Source organism: Hetaerina americana, unplaced genomic scaffold (genome assembly GCF_022747635.1).
Source record: "Hetaerina americana unplaced genomic scaffold, ioHetAmer1.1.p SCAF_1, whole genome shotgun sequence".
NCBI classification, from domain to species: Eukaryota; Metazoa; Arthropoda; class Insecta; order Odonata; family Calopterygidae; genus Hetaerina; species Hetaerina americana.
Genome location: NW_027286069.1, coordinates 67682274 through 67704312, shown reverse-complemented (window position 1 = coordinate 67704312; position 22039 = coordinate 67682274). Strand labels below are relative to the sequence as shown.

General features: G+C 37.8%; 1 protein-coding gene across 2 annotated transcripts in view; it reads left to right on the top strand.

Moving 5' to 3' along the window:
• The window catches only part of gem (transcription factor CP2 like gemini), a 58287-nt gene that overhangs the window by 12822 nt on the left and 23426 nt on the right, over positions 1-22039 (top strand). For both annotated transcript variants that reach the window (XM_071591082.1, XM_071591074.1), the window contains 3 exons: positions 3186-3384; positions 17350-17427; positions 20749-20947. In XM_071591082.1, coding sequence (XP_071447183.1) covers positions 3186-3384; positions 17350-17427; positions 20749-20947 — 476 coding nt within the window. The remainder of the gene's footprint in view (positions 1-3185; positions 3385-17349; positions 17428-20748; positions 20948-22039) is intronic.

Here is a 22039-nt window from a genome sequence, read left to right as displayed (position 1 = left end):
CTCTATGTTGCTTTACTCGAGTTAAAACCTTAATACTGCGGTTAGTAGGTTATTTGATTTTTACAATAATTGTTTCTAGAAGAGGAAAACTGTGATCGTGTGTCCAGTAGTGTAAGCTTGTTAAATACCAGTTTTTTTAGATTTAGGAGGTAGGTTTAGTCGGTGCGGAGACAGTTGTTCCTAGAGTAACGCAAGCGTACTGGCGTGGAAAAAATCATTAAAAGTATATAATGCAACGATTTCAGAGTGTAAAAATCATTCACCTTGACTGGGATCCGAACCCGGATCCCAATGACGACTTAAGCTCCCGAAAGCCACCACTATCAGAATCGAGTAAGAGAGTAAATAAGAAAGAAACCTACTCTGCTACGACTGGTATCCATCTATTCTTAACATTAGATATCTGTCTTTACGGGACCCTCTCAGAATGTCCTCTCCGATTTGCCATATTGTAAACTTCTATGCAACAATTTCAGAGTGTAAAAATCATTCGCCTTGACTGGGATGATAAGCTTTTTCAACAAGACGGTAGGAAAAGTAAAACTACGAAATATTCTCCATGGTAATCAAAACAATTACAAATGCGCTCGAACCAATTTTCGTAACACCTTTTCCACTCCGATTGAGGTACCCCCAAAACATGGTTTTTGAATGCAAAGTAAATAAGTAGTAGGTGGTAAGAAATTATACGCTAAGTGAATAACGTTTGTAAAACTACTGAGGAGATAGGGAAGGAGAAGAAAATACACGTATGAAACGGATCGTATCTGGAGAACGTGTGGAAAACCCAGCCTAAACCTGCCCGTAAATGCTATATAATACCACGTCTAAGTTTACTAAAATTAATGAAACGGAAAATATTTTTATTATCTGCTAGGTATTTTGTGAAAATAGGCAACTTCCAGGCCTTTTGTCTCAAGTGAGGATCGTTTATGACAACAACAAGATTTATGCATAAATAATACCGATATTTTTGTTAATTTTAACTTTATTTGACCACTCCTGGGATTTCCGCGTGCTCTTTGGGATCTTGGTAAACCGTCGACAGTCATGAGGCTCCTATGCAACCCGACCAGCACCGTTAGGAAGAGAAACACCAATGCCCCGGGCGAGAACGCGAGCCCGCGACCTTTGGACTCTCAGGCGACTCACGTTGAAACAAAATGTGAGGACTTGATTCAATTTATCTCATATTAAGGTTTGTACCAATATGTTAGAAATCCTATGGATTAAATTTGACTAACTTGCCTCAACAGTTGATGTCCAACGGATTATGCGAATTTACCGAGTACCACCACCTCTCGCAGGTCGTCCGTAGGTTTTTTGTAGGTAAATGAGGTCGATTTCTCTCAAGTTTCTGAACATTAAATCGGTCAGGAGTGTTGTCACACACATTGATTGAGGAATATGTGGGCTTAGCATTACTCGGGATATTCCAGTTTTCAGGTTGGCTGTCCGTTTTTCTGCAGAAGTTTTCCTCAATTTCCTGCGCTCTCTGATTGGCTGAGGGCGTGAAGGAGAGCAGGAGCTTGAAAGGGGGCTGATAACCTTTGCGTCCGACGCGGACTTTGATCCGGTTTTCATATTCTTCTGATTCATTTTTATAAAGAGTTAATGAGGGAGTAATGGCTTTTATGTCTAAGATTGTGTGCCTGTTTTACGGCAGAAACATATAAATTGGTATATTAGTTTTAACACTTTTATTTTACCTCTTCATTCTGCGATATACTTTGTTGGGATTCCCCCTTTTGTTTCTCACCTAAAATATATCCTTCTCAATTTTATATTAACCGTGCCAACTTGTTCTAGTTTTTCAAAACTTGCAGCGAGATGTGATACTATCGAGTCTGAATGTTGAAAGGATATATTTATAGATTTTTTGTTCTTCATTTATATATATCCATGATATCTGTTTGTCAACTGTACATCACTTGTTTTTCTCGTAGACATTGTCTATCCAATTGCTCCTGATTAAGTAGTCGAAAAAGATATCTACATTAACAACTGTATACATGATACAACAATGGATTAGTCTCTTATAGGTATAGCTGTTTTCGAGTCCCGGATTCATCTAGCAGTTAGATTAAAACAAATAATAAACTCACACTCCTCCGGCTGTCAGCGTCGTACTTACCTTGCTTCTGATTGTGAATCGTATGTTTAGCGACCGTAAATATTACTAAAAACTAACCCCTCATCTCTAAATGGAATTTCAATGCGTTTGTCTGAATAAATGCATTAATTCATGTGTTCGGTTTGTTCATTGGGGTTACCGAAGTTTATAATGAATTGTATATTTCCGTTTCTTTACATCAAAAGCCTTAAAGCGGACGTATCCTATGTGTACGGAGTTAGAGCTTATAATCGATGGTTTCAGGCGTTATTTTATGGAATCGGTTCATTCTTAAGCGGATAAAATAATACTTTGTTATTCCACAGAATAAATCTGTGGAATTACAAAGTATTATTTTATCCGCTTAAGAGTTAGAGCTTGTTTAAAGCAATTGCAACACGCATGGTCATGTGCTTAAATTGCATACAATTTTCGATGTTTCGTCGATCAGTTTGCTAATTGGTAATGTACGATATTGGGCAGGTCTACTTAGTGGATGATTTTTTGCGATTACTGTCAGCTCAAACTGATAGCTTGAGTTTATGTGGGCGAAGGGATTTTTACAAGTTTTCGAAAGGTAACGATTGATAATGGAGTCACCTTTACCTTCCTGGAGGTTTGGGAAAAATTTATAGAAGCCTAAGTTGAAAAAATCACAAATGCTAATTAGCAATAAGATTTTTATCATCACTTGTCTGAAAATGCTATTTTCTTTAGCTTTGTGACATGTACATTGATGTAGTTGCGATGTCGCATAAAGGTAAGGACACAAGTTCCCTTGATTTCATTGTTTTACGTACCATAACCATAGAGTAAAGATACATATAATGAGCATTGTGTCCAAGAGCTATCAACACGCTATTTGTTCTTTATAACATTGTGATCGTCTCAAGAATTTTGTATTCACACCCTCTATCACACACTCTTGAGGTGGCTTGCAGGGTACTATAAGATTTAAAAGAAATATTTAAAAATATTGATTTGCGAGTGCTTGCTTCTAATACTTTTTTTATTGATACATGTTGATCATGAGCCGCTTACTTAGTTTTTTCTTTTCCTTCGTTTCAATCAGGTCATGTCATCAGAGCCATCTCTCAGGAGGGATCACAAGGAGGTCGTGCATCCTCTGGGGGCCACAACCACCATCACCACGGACCGCATGGCGGATGGCACGTTGAAGACATAGACGACAATCTAGCCGCCGACCTCGAGGGCAGTCTCTCTGGCCTCGGCGTAGATCTCACCTCCTCATCGTCCTCCTACCACATGAGGTAAGGGCCTGCAAAAATCCCTGTAATCTTTATGAACTCAGTTGGTCACACATTTGATTCAATCTTCTCCATAGGCTGTGGTGATTTTAAGTAAATATCAGGGATGCAATTTTTAAGCGCGGGCATTATGAAATTTTGGCATATCTACCAGAGTACTTGTTTCCTGATTTTTTTTGTTTTTTCCCACCGTGCTTTCCAACAAGAAAGCGGGCCTGCATTGTTTATAGCATCATCGTGCGTCACCGAAGTTACATATTAATGGAGGCAATATTCTTTCCCACTGGGATATCATTTTTGGAAACGGTGGTTAATTTTGTGGTAAGTACACCGTTCGTCTGCGTCTCTGGTGGTGGTATCTACAATGTTAGCATTTTTTCAGAACGTCTCATTGTGTGGCGCTTGGACTTATCAATTTTCTTTGTATCAACTTTTGCTAATTTAATTGTCCACTCGATTCTGAATTTGCACCATAGGCGAAAATTGAACTTGACTGGAATTTAGCGTCGTTGCACTCAAAACTTAAATTATGTACTGAGTGGCCGCTTTAATCCATATTAAGTGAAATGATTATTATAATCATTAGGAGGAACATCAAGTATTTGTAATCGTTTTCTAATATTTTTGTCAATAAACAGAAATGGCAAAGTATTATGACGGGTGAAAACGATAATCCTGGACCTGGACTTCGTATCGTGAGATCAGTTTGTGCTAGCCACTGGCCATCACGCATTCACGCCAGACTACATTACAGAAATAGAGACTACATTGAGATTGACTTCGCATGTACATAGTTACAAGCGAAGCGTTGAGGCATACTTCAAACATATTTCATCAGATTCCAAACTATCAGAAGGAAAATGGTGAAAAAAGGTGGCATGTTCGTCGGAAAAATCGAGGGAAACTAGGAAATGAATTGTTAGCGTGTGTGTCAATTTCACACGCCTTTCTCAATTCACACCTGTCAATCCAACTTGCGAGTTGATCGAACAATTCGTTAGGTTCATTTTCTAGTAAGCATATTTTCATAGGCAGTCGGATCGATCATTTTTCCAATAGTTAATTCTGGCATATTTAGTATAATGCAAATGGGTCAGTCGGAGATGGGAGGCAATACTCGTATTGTTTTACTCCATTTATAGTCTGCGTCCACCACGCGCTATCTGGAGAGATTTCCCTTCGTGGCATCGAGAATATAGTATTTACCATAGTGCATCTCGAATCCATTTTAATTGCAATAAAATTGATTTTTTGCTATTATAATTAATTCTTGTAATTGGAATCATTTGGGAAAATACACTTCGGGGCTCCTGTAAAATTTTGGAAAGAATAATGATTGCAATTCAGTACTAAAGTGCAATTACCTATTCGTAGTCTCAGCTCAGATTCAGCTTATGTTTTGGATCCGGCTGAAGATAGAAGAGGTGGCAGAACTTGATAGATTTCGTTCCCGCGAGCCGTACAGGGTACAGGGTTCGTTTACTTCACATGCAATCGATCCAATTTTCGTCCAGTTGGAATAATTTGTGTCAGCTTAATTTTAAAACATATTTTACAAGTATTAGGTGTATGAGGAAAGGCAATCCCTCGTGCTTTCTTCATTCGCTACTTTCGTAAAAATAAACATGATTAATTGGGAGAGGATGAACGTGAGGAACTTTCAGTGATGATAAACATAGTGAAATTGCCATCAAGTTGCGCTGGTGCAAAACTTGCACGTAAAGTTAAAGACTCGTGTTAAAGTTGGAGTGCCTTATTTTGGGTTTCCCAAAATTTAATTGGACCGACACTGATTTGGGTTTATTTATCCTATTGAAATCCAATAATAGGTGTGTACGATAGTAAGTGTGATAGTTGATGGTCTTTCGAAATATTTCCTTTATCGCAGCAAGTGTAAATTGCGCGAGCTTAGCTTCATGGCCCATAATTTGAATATCTTTGACTGCATTTGACTTAACTTGGCTCTCGGTTATTTGGTTTATGCTCCTTCAATTCATCAGGTATCAGGCAACTGAAGCGTATGGAAGCAAATACTTGAAATTTAGAAATGCTTAATTAATCTCACTCGCGGCTATTTTTACTGTAGAAATATATACAAACGGCATATCCCTCATTAGATTCATAGTAAGGAAATATTTAATTTTAACAGTTAAAGAGAGCAACGTTTCCTTTTCGTTGGAGTTTCCTTTATTCAAGAGTATTTCAATGTTTTACGGGACATTTTCAATTATTCATTTGATGAAGTTGGAGAGAATTTAATTTTTTAATTTTTAAGGAATTTTTTGTGCTACTTTATCAACACTGATTTTTCTTGAAGAACTAATCAGTAGACCTATTCTAAACACTCGAATATGACAGGATTTGCATAAATGTCGACTATATGCGATGGGTATGGGATAGTTGAGGAGTGCAAGGGGTATAAGAGATGTGAAGAGTGAGAGGTTATGTAAGAATATGAATTAGCTGTACGGATTGAACAAGTAGGCCACATTTACATCGGACAGGTATGAAAGAAGTGTGCTACGCGTTGGGTTACGTTAAAAAAATAGATTGGATCGAAGCACCTGACACGTGTACGATACCAGGGTAAATGCTTGTAGAGTGAGTGTGTGTGTGGTCGAGCAAGCTCCAAGCAAGGAATATTATGGGCCCCAGGAGCAGGATAGCATGTGTGAAACAAAACACGATTTGTAACAAAGACGATAGAAGTATCCAGGGGCAGGATAGTGAGGGAAAATTCGTTTAAAGGAAGTAAGTTTTCTGAAACAACATACAATCAGGATTTTAATGTTGCACATCCCGATATTATGCTTGTATCTTTTTCATCTGTTTTCGCGTGCCAAATGACAGACAACATTTGGTATTGCCTTTCGTTGAACCGGTAGTTATCATATCCTGAACTGCGCATCGACTAAGGTCAGTTGCGTCATCTGAGCTCGTTCCCGGGTTTCTATCGCTCTTCGAAGATGTTTTTTCATTTGTGTTGAAAGCTTGTGCTTTGCTTGAACTCAAGTGATTCCGGATGTGCCAATTGCAGATCGCCGTTGCAATTATGTCGCCCGATAAGATGACTTTTGTCTCTAGATAAGGGCAGTATACGTATGATATTCCGTCACAAAGAAACGGCATGACGGCAATGGCAAATGATTTTACAGATTCGATTGAAATCATGTTATCGGGAGTTTTCGACTGCTGTTTAAGACTTTGCAAAAAGTTAAAGTATACCGCTGAATCCAAAAAAAAATTATTGGCTAGATAAGGGAGAATTGGGAGTGCAGAAAAAATTGTGACAAGCTTTGAAATGTTAATACGGCCCATTTGGATAACAGTGAACTAAGTGTCCATTGTAGGGCACTGAACGCTTCTAAATGCAAGTGGAAATTCTCGGGAATCGAATTCAAGTCAACGGCGTGGGAAGTGTTTGCTCGGTTTCTTTGGCCAATCAGAACTCCTCTTAAGGATATATTTGACGGTTTTCTTTCTCAATCCTTTTCCATGATATTCGCGATGATATTGATTTAAAATTAGTATTTATTTTTTCCTCCAGACTTTATTTTTCCTTCTTATACTTATCTCTCTTTGTCGATGGTAGCGGTATTTACGCTTGCAAGATATTCTCATTAAAGGCTAGACCATTTTATAATGTACTGAAGGTGTACCGGCCCCCAACGTAGACTCCATAGCTCTTAGGACTGCTTATCGAAGATCTCTTTGCAAAATTCTGTTGCGGAATGTCTTCTTCAGATACTGTATAGTCAGCCTAGGAACTAGTATCTAACCTAAGTTGAGAGGGGAGAGGGAAGTGACTAGGGAGGTGTAACTGAGTCCCCAGGAAGCTGAATTTGACGAGATCCTAATTCCACTCAGGGTCAATAGAAGAGGGGGACATGCCACCTGATCTCACTTCTTTTTCGATGCCACGGACTGCGGTATCCGTGGAGTGTGATGTTAAACAGTGTGACCCTGCAACAATTTCTGAGGGTAAAAATGATTCGTCTTTACCGGGATTCGAACTACGGTTCCCTCGATGTCCGATCGATCTTTAGAATCCCGGTCAAGGCTAATGATCTCTACACTCTGAAATTGTTGCATTGAAATGCATATTAGCGAATGACTCCATTAACAGTTACTGTTGTGGCATCTCCTGCAGCTTCTTGGAACGTGTGAACACTGTTAACTCATTATGTTTATAGAATGAGTTAATTCTGGCTAATTCGAACCTTCAAAGTTACCTATCTCCATAGCCAAATTACCGTCCAATCTTAAGGAGGAAATGAAAAAAATGCAGCCGTGCGCCTTACGAAATTTAAATGACCAATCTGTGACGCTTTTTCGCTTATTGGATAGCGGTAATCGCAGAAAAATGAAACCACAGTCTCTCTCTGCCAATCAGTATACTGTTATTTATTTACTCTGTCAAGTTAATCATCCTAGCCACGCAGAAGCTCTCCATTTACGTGGCTTCTACACTAAACCCTTCGTAAATTAATTATTCGTACCAAAGCCTTTCAATTAGATTCACTGAGAGTAGTGATAGTTTTGAGGGATACGTATTTATTTTATTCGAGTGCTTAAATTAGCAGTAATAATCATGAATTTACGTGAACAGCCATAATTCCTTGCGAAGTATTCGAAAATTTATTTAAGAATTAGTCTTCTCCCCCGGTTTTCACAAATCCCTCGTGAAGTAACTCACAATTGCGATTATTCGATTTAAATTATTTCTTGTTATATTCGTTTACTTTCCCTGTGCCATTGGAATTGACTCTTAAGTAAGACGGGAATGAATTGATTAAAGGGAACGTTGTACCCGAGGAAAAAACACGTGATAGCCAGCCCGAATCACGTGAATGGGTAAATTGAGGTCATCTGGCGCATGCGCGTCAGGAAACTTTAATGTGATGCGGAAGTATGGGGACAAGATGCCCCGGGAATTTCGGACTTTCAACTGCAGGTTTCACTCTTCCACGGGATCGAATACGGTTGGAAATGGTGTCTATATCGCTCTCGGTCAGCATTGTGTCACCTCTTGTCTCGAGAACAGCTCTTCTCTTCAAGTGATTGTACTCTGAAATTTGGGGTCTATTATCGAGTAGCATTAACTATAGGGATAAGTGGATAAATAAGTGGAAAAGGAACCCAGACCTTCAATTAATCACTTTTCAAAATACTCAATTAACCTAATGAAAAATTTATTTCTTGAAGAACCAAAAGTCTGGTGAGAAGCGTGGCTCAACTGTGTAAGCTCGAGGAGTAATAATCGCGATTCATGAGCTAGTGATGTGATGTATTTCGACGGCAAGAAGAGGAAGAGAGAGAAGAGAGCCGTGGAAATATCTCTGCTTGTAATGGATTGGGCAAAAGTACGAGAACCATAGGTTTGGGACTACCGAAATCTCGAGGTGACTCACGCAGAGGTAGACGATGGTTGTTGTCACTTTTCACGAAATCGACTACATAATGGGAAAAAGGAAGACTTCGTTAGTCTATTTTGTAAACTATTCTTGGAGAAAATTACGGCACTTCCAAATTTTCTATGAAAAATTAATTAAATACGAGATAATATTCAATTGGGAATGTAGATATTTGATATTGCTTTTGAAGGGAGCCATTTACCCTAATAGTAAACTTGTCGACTAGAAATTGATGGCATGGATAGTTAAGTTCTGGGAGAACAAAGTGACTTAACTAAAACACAATGAATATTATACCACCGACCACAATTTTCAACCCGAAGATTCTTTGATTGGGGATAGCAGGTCTCACTCAATACCAAGATCAGCGGCATGTGAATTTCACGTATGAGGCAAACGGGCATATTCCTTTCCCTGTGCCGCTTGTGGTTTCCCAGGATGGTCTAGTATCCGAAAAATCACGCAGTTTGGGTAGGCGTCTCATTGGATCGAGCCTGGGCCCTCCGATCAGTAGCCCAGCGCTCTACCCACTGGACGAACACATATATAACATTATAACTAAGTTGGAAAATACTTGTAGCTTGAGAATGAGCGAGAACAATATTTTTGCTATATTTTCAAAAATAGTTACTGAGTATTAATCTTTTAATTTGTTTGCCTGATTGAGTAATTACTTTTCTAATTCTAAATATATTGAAGGAATGAAATTTCCCCTAGTCTATTGAAAATGTATACAATTAGGAAAAATTTGGGAATGAAGGGAGTCAATAAAACAAATATTTTGTTGAAAGCTATTTTTATACCAACTGAAGTCACGTTTCCTCAGTAGTGGCAATTTTTTTCATCCCATGCGATTTATTGAAGTTCGTTGTTAATTTTTCAAGCAAACAATGTAACTCTTATACTCCGCACGAAGAATGGCCTCTTTCATAGTTCGTTTAACCACACACATTTTCTTTAAAAACTCGTCGTGTCAGATTCCGCTTTTATAACCATTCTCGGAAGGCAGTTCCTATAATCTACCGTCAAGTGGCTCCAGGAATTCTTCCAGATTTATTTTTTACATTTTAAGGGACGAGGTACAATGTTTTTCCCTAAGAGCTGACGAGTTTAAACTGAATCATCAAAATGTAGAAGTGATGCTGAATTTTGAGAAATTCCTGCGTTGAAGATAGCCGGAAATAATTTTTTTCTTTCTAGGTCTGTTGTCACAATTTCGTGCGTTCTAATTATTTTATTTGATGGCTCTCTGACACACACTTTAGTGTTTTCTGCTAACTGGTTGAACGAGGTGTGAGTTGGTGTATTCTGTGCGGAGGAAATAAACTTATTAACAGTTACCATACTTCGCAATTTAATAGTCCAACTATTTCTTTGAAGGATATCTTTAGTGCCGTTCGACTTCTAGTCTCAAATAAATTAATTTCTTTCTCTTCAGTCTCAATATTTAATTCTTAATATGCTTGGAAGTTGTGGGTTTGTAGATATTCATGACTACAACCCGCCACTTGAGCCTTAAACGCTTCTTTATTACATTGGAATTTTTCTTTTTCTAGTTTGAGTCACCCATTTTCATCTAAACGTAGAGCGTTGAAAACAGTCGCCTGCCAACAAATAAATACATATTTTTATTAGTTTGTATGACACTAGTAATTATAAGATTTGTGTCGTCCATTTTCGGCCAACTCATATGGATTTGAAATGTGTATAACATGTAACTCAGCCATGACGAATTTAAGGAAATTCTTCTTCAATGAAGATTTATTGAAACTATACGGGAAGAGGGAATGAGCAAGCCCTTCTGTGTGCACTGTTATCTTGTCCGACGGAACGAATGAAATATTCAGACTTGAATCCATATGGCCCAGTGATAACCCCTAGTCACATTCCAACCATAGTTTCTCTGAATATCCTAAACAAACCTTGGAACTTCTCTGGTGTCTGTAACTGATAACATTCAAAATCGGGACAGTCGTTGCCTACTCCCGCGGAACAAGCCTAAGGGCTGCTTCGCTCTTAACTGGCGCGTATGACGTTCGGGGAAATATCTCACAGAAGATTCGAGCATAAGATAACGATGTATGCGTATCCTTTGTGAGAGACAATGAACGGAAGGGTTATTTTCAACCGCCTTGGCCCAATGCACTTAGAAATTCGGACATTTTCTTGTCTTGGTCGGTATAAGCGGTCGCCATGGGTTTATTTTGACGAGGGAAGCCGAGCCTTTCCTTCCTTATTGATGTAGGATAGGAGGACATGCTGAAGCGGAGGTAGAGAAAAATATCTATTTATACTGAAGTGTATTACCGTTACTCCTTCGAGGTATCGCCTTACATACAAAAATAACTGCACTTGCAAACATTTTCACCTTAGGAATGATCGTGAAGAGTAGTAGATCCATTGGCATTTCACGGATTTTTCAATTGGTAAATTATTAGGCTTTCATGGGGGCATACATGTTACCTGCAAGCCATCGCTGGGGTGTGAGGCAAGGGGTGATTGGACACCAGACGACTTGTGATACAAAATACTCTTCCCCCTAGTTCCATCGGATTAAGTTATTCTGATCCCTTATCTTTCGTCGGAAAAATGACATCTGTTCTACACTTCATCTCTCTAATTTCATTTCCATTATGTGTCCTACCGTAGTACGGTAATGATACATTTTCAAAATCATCGCTTAAGAGACTCCAATTAATGCAAGACGTTTAGTAGTAATCTACTCGGTTTATCATTCCAACGTTTTACATTTCAAGCTTCTTTACTCTCCTCGCGATCCAATTCAGCAATCAATCCAACTTCATGAATATTCCATATACTAGCGGCATATTTTAAATGAGGACTAACTACTGAAAGGTAACACCACTCTTTTAACTTTTTCGTCACATTTCCCCGTAATTCGTCTAATTAATGTTAACTTTTTGCTAGCTTGTCCACATATTTTCCATATGTGTTTCACTCAGGATAGGTCGTGTTACGAATATATATTGAATTTGAAGGCGGTCCTAACGTCAAATGTTGCATTTAGTTGGGACTTTTTGTCATAAAAATTTCTGAACGGTTTGTCTAGAAATTCACTTCACATTTGTGAATCTCAAATACACACACGTCTTTTTTGTTTTCTTACTCCTTAAAAATTTTGGTCTCCACTTTGTGCAAAATAAAATTTTACTATAATTATATTAATATTATAACGCAAAATATTCCGATTTTGACATTAATTTACTATCATTTGAAAGCACTTAATCATAGCTTGAATCAAAATAACTGTTTTTCTCGTTAAAAAACCAATTTGGTAAAGAAAAAAGCCCTTCGGCATCGTCCTAATTGTCTTAATTTTTTTCAGTGATGCCATGTCTTCACGTCATATAAACTCAACTCTCACGTTAATTGGGGGCAGTTCTCAACTGGTTGTTCAGCATTGAGCCAAGCCATCCTCAATACTAAACTGATAAAACTTAAAGGCTGCATGATTTAGTTAGGTATTCGCTTTTTAAAATGCCATTGTAATTTGGTTTCTTATTATTTTTCACTGTGGGCAACTAAATGATAGAAAAATCACCTAAAAGATTTATTCGTTATTCTTATCATGATTTATCATGCCATGAATCTTAGGAAAAAGTTTGTTCAAAAGTGGTGTTTTTGCAATTTCCTCATTTTATCTGTCACCATAAGCACCTCACTTTTTTGTTCCCACCATATTTATATGAACATTGTCAAATAGTGGATGGTGAATTTGATGGAAGTCTATAAATTGATGAATAATGAATTGATTTCATAAAATGGGCTCTCAGGGAACTCAATCCCGCCATGCATTCGGAGCGAATGTCCAAGGTTTGTATAAAAAGTATCGGGAAACGTTTCGGGAAAAATAGACATATTTCAGATATTGCTAAAATGCCTCAAAATTTTTCAAAGTACACCCCCTGAGTGTCGGCACACTTGCCAGCAGTTTTTTCGCGACTAGAAGGTCCCCTGGTAGGCGGATTCCGGAAGGTCATTAAGGGTACGTGCACAAGCTTCTTTGGCAGAACTTAGGGTCCCATGGTAGTGTTCTTTGAGGAAGGATTACAATTTTGGGAATAGGAAATGGTCTCCTGGTGCCATTTCGGTACCGTAAGGGGGTTGGGGAACCGGCGCGATGCTGTTTTTCTTTTTTTTCTTGACGCTTTTGGTCGTCCGTCGATAATTTCAGGACGAGTTCAGCGCAGATCATTCCCATCACCAAATTTACGATCTACGATTATGCGCACACTTAACCGACGCGTCTCGACGTTTGCATTCAGTACTTCACGCTCATGTTGCACGTTATCTTCGGTTTTTGGCGTCGACGGCCGTCCGGCGCGGGACTCATCCTCCACTCCCTCTCGGCCAGCTTGCGCCTCTTAAAAACTGCAGATTGTGGCATGCTTTCACCCTTGAACACTTGGCGAATCATGCCCAACATCTTCGTGCCCGATTTCCCCAGTCCAACACAACATTTGATACCGTGTACCGCTGTTCAGTCGTTTGCTGCATTTTGCGCTTGCACAGAGTCGTTCGACAGGTGTCCACTAAAAACACGATTTAGCTTGAATTACTGCTCACAAGCGATTGACACTTGGCGCTAGTTGTAGGTCAGACCCTCACCACCGAGTCTGTGCGCTGCGAAGTACAGTCAGGTCAGCAGAAAAATGTTACCAATACTTTTTACACAAGCCTTGTATTGTTAAAAGCCTTTCAAATGATGGATTCAGAACACAACTTACGATTTACTTTTTTAACCTACTTTCGCTTTGTATGTTAGTGAACGTACATTTTATTAATTCTGCAAATAACTGTTAATAATAATTATTCAACTGTTCGACTCGTTCTGTGGAATAAATTTTCGAAATTTCCTTTCGGAACGGCCCCACAGATTGAGCTACCTTTTAAATATGAAAGGATTCAGTATCATTATAAGAGGTGGCGTGGACGTGTGGGCTGTCGAAAGTTAAGCGCCTTGATTTCACAAATAAGTGTTAATTAATTATTTGGAATTATAAGGCTGCCTACTTTCCGTTTCCCATGGCTAATTTCGAGTAACTCATCGATGTGGAAAAACACTCGTAAAATTTAGTTACGAAATATTTTGACAGAATTACAAATTTTCGGCTGTTTATCAGAAAATGTAGCGCTATGTGCTGAAAAAAGTAGGGTTATGGATTCAACATCTATCCCCATCCCACCTGGTTTCCTTCCCTCGAAAAACAAATGGTATTCCCGACCGTGGTTGGTACGTTTCGGAATACCGACCCAAAAGCTGGAATTTTAAATTCTTCTCGGGAATATAGTTACTCCTACTTGGTTTGAATAAGGTTGGAGCAAAGAAAAACTCAATTCTACGACAGATGGAGAGGAGAGAGAGGAATCTCCTGAATTTAACCTCGAGACCCTCTTTTCAGTGCGGGATTGCTCCGTTCAATTCGCTAGTCAGTCAGATACAATTTATAGGTTCCGCTGGAGTAAATAAAAATGGAGTACAAGATGAATTTTCTTCTATATTTTACCATTCGTCACTATCTAGATGAGATGAAGTTTGAATTTACTATTTCGCTAGTCTTCCAAACAATTGAAAAAGTATCATGCCTCTTGTTCGAGGATTACCTAAATGTCGGAATGTTGCCATTTCTTCTCGGATCCAAAAGCACTTAGTGTTTTAACTCTTTATCATTTCTCCTTCATAGTCCTAGGAATTCGTTTCTCTCTTCCTTCCTCTAAAATAGAATATTATTCGATTTAAGAATTCGACCCCCTTCCTCCTCCCCCGTGGTAGGCGACGAAATGCAGACTTGACGCTTCTGAGTCCTGATTGCGTCAAGTCGGATTCCTTCGTTCGCAATTATTGTCTTCATGCGTTTCATCGTGCCAAAAGAAAGGAAAGCGAGTGGGAGCAAAGGTGTCCGAACTACCCCGAGGCTATTGAATATGAATTCTCAGACTTGTCTTCGCTCCAATTGGAGCCTTTTCCCCTCTAATCGTGTGTCGTGTTTTTCCACTTGGTAACTCGTCGCAATCTAGAGGCGAGCGGCTACAGTGGCAACGGCGCGTTTCAAAGGCGGTTAACCCATTCGAAGAGGGGGCGGTTAGTGGGAAGGGCGCATGCAGAAGAGAAGGGGAGAAGAGTGTGGGAGGGACACCGGCGGAACGGGTGGGGGGCATTGAGAGGCAGAGGGCCTTTATTGGGGAGCCAGAAGTAGGGCGGTAGAGGGAGACGGCGAAGGGGCCGGCCGGAGGAGAGGGAGTGTGGATGCGGGGTGGAGAAGAGCGGGTTGAGGCAATCAGAAAGATCCGTTGACTAGGTTGGGTAGAAGATAGGAAAGACTCATCACGCGTGTATGTACATTGAGGAGCAAATGAGAGAGATATGGAGGACAGAACAGGACGGCTGCTGTTTGCTTAGCCTCCACTGGAAGGAAATGATGCGGGTGAATAATGAGATGGACGATGAGGAGTTTTTGTGGCTAATGATCTTAGGCAACTGTTAGCAGATCAGTTGGAAGGAAGAGGGCGGTGGACAGTGCATAAGAGAACTTCCGGAGATAGGGAAAAGATGGGGGACCGAGCTGTTAACATAAACGCAAAATGCGCACAACAGGTCGAAAAAAGGAGTTTAGGAACATTGCCATAAGTTTCTTGATCGATCACTCCTCATATACGTTGCAGGACGGCTGTTTGGGACATCTTGGAACATCATGTTTCCTTTCGCTTTCGATGGAGGCGCTGCCTCGTCCCGAGTAGCGGGAATCTATAGCGATTGAGGGCTCGGAGATCCGCGCGAGGTCGTTGGACTCGCACGATCCTGACGACGCGTCTTCAGTAACCATTATTACCTATCGGGCATTTATGAGCCGTCATATCTCCCGCCACAACTGCTGCGCTCCATGCTAATTATATGACGGAGTCGAAAATTATGTATCGCCATCGTGATTGGTTTCTCCTGCAGTTGCGGAAGACGATTTACGTTGCAATGGAAAGATTCGAGGAAGCTTTAGAATGGAGCAATGGGTGTACTCGTCTGTCTTCTCCACTTTTCAATGGGTATAACTGTATTTTCTATATTTGTTCATCCCATAAAACATTCAATATTTTTACTGTTTTGGAATTTTGAATAAATCTAATGCTAAGTTATTCCGTTCTGGTGTCATTCTATGCTAGGAGAACACCATTTAGAAAGATTTTATTTAAGACCTTATCATAATATGAAAGATAAAGTGGTTAGTGTTGAGAAGTCATCACTGCAATGACCAATTTTGTGTAAGGTTTCCTCTTAAACATGTTATGAGTACTTTGCCCTGAAACAAGGTGATTTAATGATTGAGGCTAATAGAACTTATTTATGATATTACTCTTTTGCTAAAAATTGATGAGCATTGTACTTCGGGTGAAATTTCTGAGGAATAATTTTTGTCGTAGAAGTATTCCTAAAAACCGTTTACCTTGCAAATGGTATGGGTATATCTTGCATTATGTGCATAACATTTAGCTTAGCATGTATATAATAGCATAGGATTACACCTTTAAAATTCAGAAAAATAAATAAAAGGAGGTTAGTAATTTTTATGGAAAGATGAAGTAATTTCATCTTAAAAGTTTGTGTCCTAATGCCCAAGCAAATTCGACTGCAAGTATAGTATTTCATGGTATATTTGGAGATACATAGCGATTTGTAATCACTTCATTTTAGAAGAAAGAATGTGATTCCAAATATCCATTTATGACAGAATGCAAATACTTATTTATTAGATATGATTACTCCAACAAACTCCGAGCATTATTAATAAAGACTCTTTTCTGGAATCATAAATCACTGAAATTGGTTTTTATTTTTAATATGCCAATATTTTTGAAGATTTACAAAGTTTATATTCACATGTAAAATTTCAACTGATATAAGTGCTTATAAAACATGTTGGACTTCATGGCATGGTTTTCTTACTTCATTCGCAAAATAATATACAAGACTTAATAGCCATAAACCATTTCAGCTTTGCCTAAAATCTGAATATCAGATAGCTCCTCAGGAGCATAAAAATCCATGTGAAAACTCAGTATTTATGTAACAGAATAGTTGAATACTTCAGTAATTAGCATTGTTACTTCTTCAGCTTTTTCATGCAAAAAGGTTAGGTTGAATATCTTATAGTTTTCTGCTTCACACTGTCTAAGCCTATTAATCTGCCAAATTATTTTTGAACATCAGCAGTTCCTTTAACTATGGGTTCACCTTTTGGAGGTTGTGGGGCAACTTCTCTCCCTTGCTTCCCTGTGGCTATGCCATTCCACAATGTACAGGTGTATAGCATTTGAAATTAGCTTGCATCATATCTGAATTGTCTCTGTATACAAACTACAGGAAAATGTATACTGTCAGAGATATGTGTATACATCATGTACATTATTACTATCCTAAAAAATAATCTAAAAAACATGCATGATGCATGTTTACATGTGATATACTAATTGCACATGTTTTAAGACTTTTGTGCTATCTGGACTGGTGTTGTTTATGCAAAACTTACTTTTTCTTTTTCAGTGAATCATTGCTGTCTCTACCAGCCTTGACTGTTTTTAAGCAAGAGGTCTTATCTCCCACTTCACAGAATGATGCAGGGTAAATATATTTTCCTTTTCTTCTAAAAAGTGATGAAAATTTAATTCTTCAGACCTGTTCTATTTTGTTATCATTATTAAACCCTAATTTTTCTATTTTGCATCTTATTCAGATGTAGATGGAATGGCATTGAAAGTAAATGTACTTGCAATATCATTGAAAATTAAGTTCAAGAAAAAATAATACAGATGTAGTACTTCCAATACAATTGTTTATGCTTTCATTTTGGTCGGAAAAATGTAATTCTAAATATATGCAATTGAATTGGTGCAAGCGGAAGTTAATGGTAGTAGTGCATTATGTTAGTACAAGAAGTCTTCTTTGTCTGACAAGTAGCTGAGTTGGTTTTCTTTCTGAAACATTTGGTATCTGATCCATAAACATGTAAGTCATATATTAAGATAAATAGCATTTTGAATAATATGTTGTCCACAAAATGATATTATTAATGAGAAATCAACACAAAAAATATTAATATTGTTGAATGCATATGTGAAGCTCTTAAATCAGGAAAATCATATAAGTAGGTAAAGTAACTATTCAAGATTGCTTAAAGCTGGCAATTTTTATTCCTTTGCATGAGATTTTGTTTGAAACTGCTTCATTTATTTTAACATTTTAATATACCATATTTCCCTGCCCATAAGAAGCACTTTTTTTTACTTCAAAGTGTGCTCCAAAATCAATCTTAGTCTTTTGGGTGAGGGTTGATAGGTATAACTTTGATCTATAAGCAGAAGGCGATTCGCCAGAAAAATACTAAATACTATACTACTTGCAATGAAAATACTAATTATATGTGGATGAAGTACATTTCCTGTATTAGGCATAGAATATGGTTGCCTTGATTACAAATTTTGATAATATCACTGTTTTGAGTCTGAAGTAAGCAACTGAGTTTTAATATTTGCTTGAAAGAACTTCCTAAAAAATTACAAAATCACCAGTGGTTCTGCCCCAAAACTTAATACGCATCGGCTAATTGGTAATGTTGCCCCTCTGTCAAGACATGCATGCATTGTAGCTCTCCCAATAAACTTGGAGTCTACAGGTATTGAGCCTTACGTAGTATGAGAGTGTTGAAAAGGCATACAAAATGGTTGCTTCTTATAAAAATTTTGATAATATCTATTATTAACAGAAACTAAGCATCGCATAAAATGTTAAATTGATAATTACCCCTTGGGATCTTAAGAGAGAAGATTGTCATAAAGTATTGCATTTAAACTTGAAGTAATTAATAACCCTTCAGTACACAGAAACAAGGCAGCTGAAAGGCATTTTGCTCACCTAGCTTGAGGAGCCTGTTAAGAACTAGAAAATAATTCGCAGGAATCTCAGAATTGCTGTTTCAATGAAACTAATTTTAATTGAAATGAGAAAATAAGCGATGTAGCTAAAGCCAATTTTTATGGGACGATGTGATAGTGCAAGAAATTCATGAAGAAAGGTCTATGCAATCACATCAGATCTTTAATACCACAAACATTGTCATTTGAATATGAGAGAACCAGTAGGAAAGAGAAAGTAAGAAATGATTAAAAAAGTTCCGGTGGAAAGTTAAAAGTGAGACTATCATAATGTCTTTAAAAAAATGTGAAACTAGCAATGCCCTACATGGAAGTGAAGATGACATTGTGCAAGAGGAAAGTGACCACCCCAGCTAAATCATTTCTCCAGTGAAAATAACGGCAGAAATGATTTCACTGCAGTGGTGATAAATTTCTGAGATTCTATGATGAAGAAATGTTGATATGGTTGCTAATAATTTTTAATCTAGCGATTCATTTGATCTGTTTCTGTCTGATCCAAGTATTTTCATCAATTCTAACCTGGAAAATCATGGTATGCCTTATTCACCATTGCATCTTATGCGCCTGGGAATAAAATATTTACCATATTATTTGATTCCAACTACGGCTGTGAAAGGTATATATGCAATTTATTATTGCATATTGTGAAAGGCCCAATAATAAGGTGCTGATCATGGATACACTATTGCTTGAGATAAAAAGTGTAGATAATTAATTAGCCACATTATATATGCAAAACTTAACAGTTATCAATTTCACTGTGAATAGGCAGAAATTCTTAGGATATGAATAGTGTCAAAAAGATATGTTACCTTGAAATATATTAAAATGTGCAAGCTTTCCTGCATGCCTGGTTGCCAAATTTTGCTGCTGGTAAACATAATTTTGATGAAGCGTGCATATAATGCTAAAAATGAATATGAGGTTTTAATTTGAATTCGCAATAATTAACACATATTTGATACTTCAAAATTTGGTGTGTCTAGAAATCATATAAACTTACCCTGTGATAAACATATTGTAATCACTGTATACGAGGTGTATCCCAAAAGTATCCGACCCTTTTTTTTTATTTATTTTTTTTGTTAGGATATTGTGCAATACTAATTTGCTCCAATAGGTCAGAAGATCAATAATAAATATTATGTTGAAGTTCTGAAAAGATTGCTTGATGCCGTAAGAAGAAAACGACTGGGTTTCTGGTGAAGTGGTAACTGGCTTCTTCACCGCGATAATGCGCCAGCTCATTCATCTAATCTTTTGCCACCTTTTTTGGCAAAACACAAGATTGTACAGCGTCACTAGCCTCCGTAAAGTCCTGAAATAGCTCCCTGGCACTTTTGGATGTTCCCAAAATTGAAAATGGCACTCAAAGGAAAGCGGTTTGACGACATAGAGTAATGTGACACTCAAGCTTAAGGCCTATCCAAAATCTGCATTCAAGGACTGCTTTAAGATGTGGAAGCACTGCTGGAAACATGAGGTTCAATCAAATGGAGATCACTTTGAAGGATGCCACGGCCTGGATGACTTACTTAATAGATTAGTCCTTATTCTCAACATTTGGGAATCTTATCAGGCCATTGCGACATTTGGTGACCATCTGAGTAGAAGAACAATTTGCAGAGGTCATAGCATGTAGTCAAATGTTTTAAACTAAGTTTTAAGGGAAAATGATATCTAACTGAAGTGCCTCGTTCATTTTTCCTCCTGGGCAAAGTAAATATTGGTCAAGTGGCCAATTCCAAAATAAAGAATTATATAAATTTTCTACCCAATTACTAAAACTGAACGTTCAAAAATTTCAGTTTATATCTGTTAAATATCTATACCTGCAAAGAGCTTTGATATCTCCCTTTCTTCTATTGGTTATTGGAGATCTAAAACCTGGGTTTGTAAATTCTACTGGTTTTTTCAGCAACACTTATAATGAATTGAACTCTCCATTGACTTTTTGTGCAATTGCTGGTTTTAATCATACTAATTCATAAAAAATTTTAATTTTGAGGTGTAAGAGCCATACAGCCGCTAATGTCTGTGGTAATAATGAGGAAGCTTGCAGAGACTCTCCGAGGGAAAACAACAAGAGCCCTAATGCAGAAATTCCATTGAATTCAGACCAGCAGCATCAGCAAAGCCTGCACCACATTCTCCATTATGGGATAAATAATGGAAGACGAGGTGGAGGAAATCCATCCAATGGACAGGTAACTAAACATATCAGCCATTTGGTAGAACTTAGTGCATAACCCATGTTCAACAGAAAATTTTACTTTAATCCAGAGGATTCTTTGAGGCTACTCGAATCAACTAATAATGTCCTCCCTTAATCATTATCATTCTTTTATTTTGAGATTTATTAGCAAACTTGATAAACAAATGTTGCACCCTGAGTTAGCTTTGATTATTGCAGGAAGAATTGATGAACCTACTATAAAGTTCTCATATGAATTAATACAGAACTTGCCTTGGTAAGATAATTGTATTGACGTTTCTGATGTCATGTCCTTAAACACTTAGGATGAATTGGTCTGAAGATTTTGTCAGATGAATAATTTCCTATCCCAAAAAAGCAAAAGACAGCCATATGCGAGGACTGCAGAACAATAAGTTTGATTTCTCTCACAGCTAATGTGGTTCCCAGGATCATCAATAAGAGGATAGAGAGCAGAGCAAATGATTATTTCGTGGATAATTAATTTGGTTTCATAAAGGGTTGAGGTAAACATGATGCGGTAGCAGCGATGAGGTCACTAATATAGAGGAATGCGATAAGGATGCATTTGTCTGTTTCATAGAATTTTGGGAAAGGGGGTGTAGGAAGGAAGATAATAGGCTTTATAGATTCAGTGGCAGAAGTTTTGAAGAACTAAAGAAGAAATGAATGTCGAATGAAGAAGTGGAAGGGTTATGATAAGTAGGTCATTAGGGACCATTTAACACTTACCATTTATAGGTATATTACCTTGAAATTTTCATGTGTCATATGAGAAAAGATTTTTTTTGTTTTTTTGTCATATATCTAAAATTTTTTCTCTTTCATAAATAATGAAAACCTATGCACTTAATCAATATCTTTGATCATGCAACTAATTTGCTGTAAATTTCATATTCATGGGATGTAGATCAAAATACATGAATCACGAAATAGAAAACAATTTCATTCTTTTATAAAACAGGAAACATTTTACTGCACATGCTGGATATGGTGCTATTTGGTGCACTCTTCACCTCTGTAGATTTTTTCGTAAAAATTATTTGTAATTTGTATTTCAGCCATGTGACTGATATGTATTTTC